This window comes from Tachyglossus aculeatus, chromosome 5 (genome assembly GCF_015852505.1).
Source record: "Tachyglossus aculeatus isolate mTacAcu1 chromosome 5, mTacAcu1.pri, whole genome shotgun sequence".
Classification (NCBI taxonomy): domain Eukaryota; kingdom Metazoa; phylum Chordata; class Mammalia; order Monotremata; family Tachyglossidae; genus Tachyglossus; species Tachyglossus aculeatus.
The window spans coordinates 48,732,360-48,740,691 of NC_052070.1; the positions used below are offsets into that span (position 1 = coordinate 48,732,360).

At 43.5% G+C, this 8,332-nt stretch overlaps 1 protein-coding gene across 2 annotated transcripts in view; it reads left to right on the plus strand.

The window, feature by feature from the left end:
- Positions 1 to 7,311, plus strand: part of UBE4B (ubiquitination factor E4B) — a 129,655-nt gene extending 122,344 nt beyond the window's left edge. The window contains exon 28 of one of the 2 annotated variants that reach the window (XM_038746349.1): positions 5,926 to 7,311. In XM_038746349.1, coding sequence (XP_038602277.1) covers positions 5,926 to 5,987 — 62 coding nt within the window. In that variant the 3' untranslated portion in view covers positions 5,988 to 7,311. The remainder of the gene's footprint in view (positions 1 to 5,925) is intronic. The other variant, XM_038746348.1, reaches the window with a different exon arrangement.
- Positions 7,312 to 8,332: the final 1,021 nt, after the last annotated feature.

Consider the following 8,332-nt stretch of genomic DNA (forward strand, 5'->3'; position numbering starts at 1 on the left):
TATTTATTTGTTCATTTATTTTGCTTGTACATATCTATTCTATTTATTTTATTATGTTAGTATGTTTGGTTTTGTCTCCCCCTTTTAGACTGTGAGCCCACTGTTGGGTAGGGATTGTCTCTATATGTTGCCAACTTGTACTTCCCAAGCGCTTACTACAGTGCTCTGCACACAGTAAGCGCTCAATAAATACGATTGATGATGATCCCCATTTTAAGAGATGAGGTAACTGAGGTACTGACAAGTTGCGACTTGCCTAGAATCGTAGAGCGGACGGAAGGTAGTTTGGGATTAGAACCCAGGTTCTCTGATTCCCAGTCCTGGGCTCTTTCCACTAGGCCATGCTTCTTTAATCAGTCGCATTAACTGAGTGGTTACTGTGTGAAGAGCACTGTACTAAGCACTTGGGAGAGTGCAGCTCTAGTAACGCTAATATGTATTTTTATCCATTTTCTTTTAAAGGTCTAGAAGCCAATTGGTTTCATTTACCATATTCATCCCTTCCCTAGCAAATCCCAGTCACTAGGGCATGCTAGCATAATTGAGACTGAAAACTCCCCCTTCTCTTACTTTCTGGATCCTTGATTTCATGGATTCCATTCCAGTTGGGCTTCTTGCCCTTGCTGGAGAGGAGATACTGTGTGACTCAGGGAGTGGAAGTCAGAAACTCATGACAGCTGTTACTAACTCTGTTACTGACTCACTGGGTGACTCGAGGCTCCCCACTCCACTTCCCAGTTCCTCAGTTTGCGCATCTGTTAAATATGGATTAGGATATTGCCTTTAAGTAATCCTGTTCTTGTACCATGCTGAGTATAATGGAATCCAAAGTGCCAAAGATGCATTGATGAGCTGAGTAGAGAGAGAGAGAAAAGAGAGAAAATATCAATTTGTAATTTCCCTCCCACGCAGACCTGCAAACGAGAGGGATAATATTCATTCATTCATTCATTCAATCTTATTTATTGAGCGCTTACTGTGTGCAGAGCACTGTACTGAGCGCTTGGGAAGTACAAGTTGGCAATAGGTGAATCAACCTTCGCAAAGTGTGTGCAATTTGGCATCAAAGCCGGTGGTGGTGATGATTCAAGGGACACTACCAAACCCACCTACGGAGCAGTATGTCTTACGTCTTTGGATGATGACGAGGCGTTGCAGTCTGAGTCTCTGATTCTCCACAAACTGCTCTCCCTTTTAAAGAAGAGTATGCCAGACAGACTTCCATTTCAAATCATGTGGGCTTGGCCTTCGGATTTTCTGATTAGCCGACAACGCTGTCTTCATCGATTCAGTTGCATTTACAGAGCGCTTACTGTGTGCAAAGCACGCTTGGAAGAGGACGAGGTGACAAACAGTCACATTCCCTGCCCAAAGCGAGCTCACAATATAGAGGGGGAGACAGACATTAATATAAATAAATTACAGATATGTACATAAGTGCTGTGGGGCTGAGGGGAGCCCATCTTACCTCCTTCCCTTCCCCACAGCACCTGTATATATGTATATATGTTTGTACATATTTATTACTCTATTTTACTTGTACATATCTATTCTATTTATTTTATTTTGTTAGTATGTTTGGTTTTGTTTTCTGTCTCCCCGTTCTAGACTGTGAGCCCAATGTTGGGTAGGGACTGTCTCTATATGTTGCCAATTTGTACTTCCCAATCGCTTAGTCCAGTGCTGTGCACATAGTAAGCGCTCAATAAATACGATTGATGATGATGATGATGAATGAATAAAGGGAGCAAGTCAGAGTGGATGAAGAGGAAAAGGAGGGCTTACTTGGCTCTCTTTATGAGAGCCACCTCCCCTCGTCTGAGGGAATCAGCCATTGCCACCTCCAAGCTTAGGGAAGACAAGAACAAAAAGCAATGAACAGTAATCAATCATTTAACCAATGGTGTCTCTTGAGTGCTTGCGGTTCATTCATTCAATCATATTTATTGAGCGCTTACTGTGTGCAGAGCACTGTACTAAGCGCTTGGGAAGTACAAGTCGGCAACATATAGCGACGGTCCCTACCCACCAACGGGCTCACAGTCTAGAAGGGGGAGACGGACAACAAAACAAAACATGTAGGCGTCAAAACCGTCAGAATAAGTAGAATTAGAATTATAGAATAGAATTATAGCTATGTGCACATCATAAAATAGAGTAGGATTTTAAGTACTACTTAAAATATAGTATAAGTATAATAGAGTAATAAATCTGTACAAATATATACAAGTGCTGTGGGGAGGGGAAGGAGGTAGGGCGGGGGGGATGGGGGGGAGGAGAGGAAAAAGGGGGCTCAGTCTGGGAAGGCCTCCTGGAGGAGGTGAGCTCTCAGTAGGGCAGAGCACTGTACTAAGAGCTTAAGAGAGTACAGTACAGCAGTCGGTAGACATGTTCTTTGCTTACAAAGACCTGACACTCCAGAGGCAGTAATAAGACTGTGAGCCCACTGTTGGGTAGGGACCGTCTCTATGTGTTGCCGACTTGTACTTCCCAAGCGCTTAGTACAGTGCTCTGCACACAGTAAATATGATTTATTGATTAAAGGGGAGGGTGGGGAAATTTCAGTAGCACTGAAAACTTCATTAAACATCAACTGTCATTTAATCGTATTTATTTAGTGCTTACCGTATGGAGAGCACTGTACTAAGCGCTTGGGAGAATACAATAAAACAATATAGCAGAGTTGGTAGACACATTCCCTGGCCACAGTGAGCTTACAGTCTAGAGGGAGAGATAAATATAAATAAATAAAGGTTATGTACATAAGTACTATGGGGCAAATACAAGTGCAATCAATCAGTGGTATTGAGTGCTTAATTTTTGCAGAGCACTGTTCTAAATGCTTGAGAGTACGTCACAACATAATTAGGCACTTTCCCTGACCATAATGAGCTTACCATCTAGCGGGGGAGACAGACATTAATATAAAAAATAATGTATAATAAATAATTTATAAATACATAAGTGCTGTGGGGTTGGAGCAAATATCAAATGTCCAAAGGTCACAGATCCAAATGTGTAGACGATGCAGAAGGGAAAGTGAGCTGGGGAAAAGAGGGGTTGATCAGGGAAGGCCTCATGGAGAAGATGTGACCTTAATTGTACTTTGAAGGTGGAGCGAGTGGTGGTTTGGCGTGTATGGATGGGGAGGGAGTTTCAGGCCAAGGAGAGGATCAATCAATCAATCGATTGTATTGAGTGCTTACTGTGTGCAGAGCACTGTACTAAGCACTTGGGAAGTACAAGTTGGCAACATAGACGGTCCCTACCCAACAGTGGGCTCACAGTCTAGAAGGGGGAGACAGAGAACAAAACAAAACCTATTAACAAAATAAAATAAATAGAATAAATATGTACAAATAAAATAAATAGAGTAATAAATACGTACAAACATATATACATATATACAGGTGCTGTGGGGAGGAGAAGGAGGTAGGGCGGGGGGAGAGGAAAAGGGGGCTTAGTCTGGGAAGGCCTCCTGGAGGAGGTGAGCTCTCAGTGGGGCTTTGAAGGGAGGAAGCAGAAACAGATAAGTCTTGAGGGCAGAAGAAAATGTGAGATTGCCAATTTGTACTTCCCAAGCGCTTAGTACAGTGCTCTGCACACAGTAAGCGCTCAATAAATACGATTGAATGAATGAAGGTGAGTGAGGTCAGGACTGGGCATGTAGATTTGGGAATCACCTGCCTAGAGATGGTAATTGAAGTGCAAGGGTGACACAGAAGGGAAAGGGAGTAGGGGAAATGAGGGCTTAGTTGGGGAAGCCCAAGCGCTTAGTACAGTGCTCTGCACACAGTAGGCATTCAATAAATACGATTGATTAATTGAAGGGCCCGCTGGAGGACTTGAGATTTTAACAAAACTTTGAAGACAGTGACAGTGATGGTCTTTCGGATATGAAGGGAGAGGGAGTGACAGGACATGGGTGAGGGGTTGGCAATGAGATGGGCAAGACATGGCATTGGACAAAGGACATGAAACAGTTCTTTGTTCTCATCCTGTGTAATTCTATTTCCCAACCTGTACCGGCCCCTTTATATCTTCAGATTTTCAGCAGGTAGAGGACTGGCCTCTGTTTTTGTGGTTTTTGTATTTAAGTTCTGTAAGCTGCTTATGGGCAGAGAAGAGGTCTGCTAATTCTGTTGTATTGAACTCTCCCAAATGCTTAGTGCAATGCTCGGCACATAATAAGCACATAATCACACTTATTGAGTGCTTACTGTGTGCAGAACGCTGTACTAAGCACTTGGGAGAGTACACCACTGTAATAGACCTATCCTCTTAAGAAATACCATTGACTGATCGATCGCCAGGCATTGTACGAAGCGCTGGGGTAGGTACAAGCTAATCAAATTGGATACAGTCCAAGTCCCACATGGGGCACAGAGTCTTAATTATTTATATTAATGTTGGTCTTCCCAACTTAATAATAATAATGATGGCATTTATTAAGCGCTTACTATGTGCAAAGCACTGTTCTAAGCACTGGGGTGGTTTCAAGGTGATCAGGTTGTCCTACGAGGGGTTCACAGCCTTAATCCCCATTTTACAGATGAGGTAATTGAGGCCCAGAGAAGTGACTTGCCCAAAGTCACACAGCCGACAAGTGGCGGAGCTGGGATTTGAACCCATGACCTCTGACTCCAAAGCCCGGGCTCTTTCCACTGAGCCATGCTAAGCTCACTGTGGGCCAGGAATGGGTCTGCCAACTCTGTTATATCGTACTCTCCCAACAGCTTAGTACGGTGCTCTGCATACAGTAAGTGCTCAATAAATACGAATGATTGATTAATCTCCATTTTACCGGTGAGGTAAGTAAGCCATAGAGAAGTTTAGATAGTGACTTTTTATTTATTTATTTATTTATTTATCTATTTATTTTATTTTGTTAGTATGTTTGGTTTTGTTCTCTGTCTCCCCCTTTTAGACTGTGAGACCACTGTTGGGTAGGGACTGTCTCTAGATGTTGCCAACTTGGACTTCCCAAGCGCTTAGTACAGTGCTCTGCACACAGTAAGCGCTCAATAAATACGATTGATTGATTGATTGATTGACTTGCCCGAGGTTGCACAGCATACATTTGGCGGACCTGGGAAGCAGTGTGGCTCAGTGGAAAGAGCCCGGGCTTTGGAGTCTGAGGTCACGGGTTCAAATCCCAGCTCCGCCACTTGTCGGCTGTGTGACTTTGGGCAAGTCACTTAACTTCTCTGGGCCTCCGTTACCTCATCTGTAAAATGGGGATTAAGACTGTGAGCCCCCCGGGGGACAACCTGATCACCTTGTAACCTCCCCAGCGCTTAGAATAGTGCTTTGCACATAGTAAGTGTTTAATGAATCATCATCATCATCAATTGTATTTATTGAGCGCTTACTGTGTGCAGAGCACTGTACTAAGCGCTTGAGAAGTCCAAGCTGGCAACATATAGAGACGGTCCCTACCCAACAGTGGGCTCACACTCTAAAAGCGCTTACTATGTGCAAAGCACCGTTCTAAGCGCTTGGGAGGTCACAAGGTGATCAGGTTGTGCCACGTAGGGCTCACAGTCTTAATCCCCATTTTCCAGATGAGGTCACTGAGGCCCAGAGAAGTGAGGTGACTTGCCCACAGTCACCCGGCTGACAAGTGGCGGAGCCGGGATTCGAACCCTTGACCTCTGACTCCAAAGCCCGGGCTCTTTCCACTGAGCCGCGCCTATTATTGATAGCATTTAATAAACGCTATTATTATAACTCAGATCCTTTGACCCCCCCAGGCCCTTGCTCTTTCCACTAGGCCATGCTGCTTCTCCCCTTTTCTCGGCTGAATAGGGCTCAAAAGGCCGGCTCCTTAAGGAAAAATCCTCATATTTCAAAATCCTACTCTCTCTCCATCCCTCCCTCTGTCTCTCGCTCTCTCTCTCTCTCTCTCATATTTTCTTTTGTCAGTGCCAGAACTGAAGGAACAGATCCAGGCCTGGATGAGAGACAAACAAAACACCGACCACTAAGTCCCGCGTAGCTGGAAACGGCCGAGGCCGGAGTGGAAAAGAAAACGCCACTGGTCCCAGGTGATGCCGACCGAACGTTGGAGGCGGAAAAAAGCCGGCCGAAGTGTGCGGGGCATCCACCCACGGTGACTCGGGCTAAAGAGCCGGAAGGACAGGAACGACAGGAAGAGCCTAATTCTTGTACATATATTTAAGTGATAAGGATGGTCAGTAGCTTGGGGGACAGATTAGGAGGTTGCTCGGGTTACATGCCTTCCGACGCGTCATAATTCGGGGTTTTTACGGCTGAATTCTTTTAGCACCGACGAATGGGTCTGAGCAGCATCCCTTCCAACTTCACTCTTTACAACCAGGTATCCGCTGATCTGATTGTGATTCGAACTTCGGACATTTTGCTGCTAAAGAAACTTTTCTCCCCTCCTGCCTTCCCCCGCTCCTCTCCCGAACCCCACTTGCACTGCTGTTGTTGTTTTTTTTAAGTGATGCAAAAAAAAAAAAAAAGAAAATACGAAACTCCTGCCCCTCCAAACACATATATTCTGTGAGATAACCGTGCCTGCAACAAAGTGTTAATCTTGGGATCGTATTTTTATATCCTATTCACATACTTGTTGTTTTTTTTTAATTGGTGTTAGATGACATAATTAAAAAAGCGAGATATTTTCAGAATTTGGATTTTAGTTTTGATTGTTTTTTTTTTTCCTTTTGAGACATCCCTTTTTTATTTTTTAAATCCTGTACTAAACGAATAGACGTGTGGTTGCTCTGGTACTTTTAACAAGCCCTGTAATCGGAATCCGAGAAGCCGCCGCAGCATAAAAGGTGTTGGAGAATATCAGGACTTTAATAACTTGTGGGGTTTGTTTTTTTAAAGTGTATATTCTTTCAAAGCTGATGATCTACTTTGTGAAGTGACCGCTCTAAACCTTTCCAGTTTTGCGTCCAGGGGGAACAATCCACTCCCTCCTCTCTCGAGTCCGTGCGTTTTGGGGCCGGGGACATTTTTCTGTTCAGTACTAATTTGTATCCATGGCTTGGCCTTACCAAAGCAAAAAGGGTGCAGGAAATGTAGACGTACATTTTTTTAAAAAATAAAGAAAAGAAAAACATTTTTGTATAACTGCCCCGAGTAAGATACTTGAATTCTTGAATTTCCTTTAAAAAAAAAAAAAAAGGATTTGAAACCACAAAGTGTTTTAAAGAAATTAAGCCTGTAATTTTTTTTTTCCTTTCCTTTTCCTTTTTTTTTTTCCTGCTGACGGTGTCCTTTGTTCAATTCCTGACTCTTGAACAACAATAAATGGTGATACACATTCGCAAGGAACCTTCCTCGAGTCTCCTTTTTTTCTTCTAGTGGAAGGACTGGGGAGGGAACCAACTTTGCTGAGGAACAGTAACTTCGAAGTGATTAAAGGATTGAATATTATTCAAAAATAGGATTTGTCCATTTCACGCCCCCTGCTTTGATTGCTTTGGACTTGTTCCTTCCACCGAAGGGGCGACTGAGCTTCTGGTCAATCAATCAATCGTATTTATTGAGCGCTTACTATGTGCAGAGCACTGTACTGAGCGCTTGGGAAGTATAAATTGGCAACATATAGAGACGGTCCCTACCCAACAGTGGGCTCACAGTCTGGTGAGGCAACTATAGGAGACGTTCTGCTTTTAATTTAAGATGCTTTATGGCTGTTGCTTGTATTTTCATGGTCTGCCAGTGTCGTGTGTGTGCTTTCCATTGTCGAATCTCAACTTTGCCTACTTCTTAATCTCTTAAGCAGTGGTCAGAGGGCTTTGAATTCCGGTTTTGGCCAGAAGGGAGGAAAATCTAGAATCCGGGGGTGTTTTCCGGATTGGCTTGGGATCGTTCAAAGAACAGATGGGATTAAGGTAACCTGTTTTATTGGTCTTGGTTCATTGATTAATATGTAGTGAGAAAAAATAGTAATATGTTGTGTCTGTTTATTGGTATAGTGTATCATCATCATCATCAATCGTATTTATTGAGCGCTTACTGTGTGCAGAGCACTGTACTAAGCGCTTGGGAAGTACAAATTGGCAACATATAGAGACAGTCCCTACCCAACGGTGGGCTCACAGTCTAAAAGGGGGAGACAGAGAACAAAACCAAACATACTAACAAAAATAAAATAAATCGAATAGATATGTACAAGTAAAATAAATAAATAAATTAATAGAGTAATAAATATGTGCAAACATATATACATATATACAGGTGCTGTGGGGAAGGGAAGGAGGTAAGATGGGGGGATGGAGAGGGGGACGAGGGGGAGAGGAAGGAAGGGGCTCAGTCTGGGAAGGCCTCCTGGAGGAGGTGAGCTCTCAGC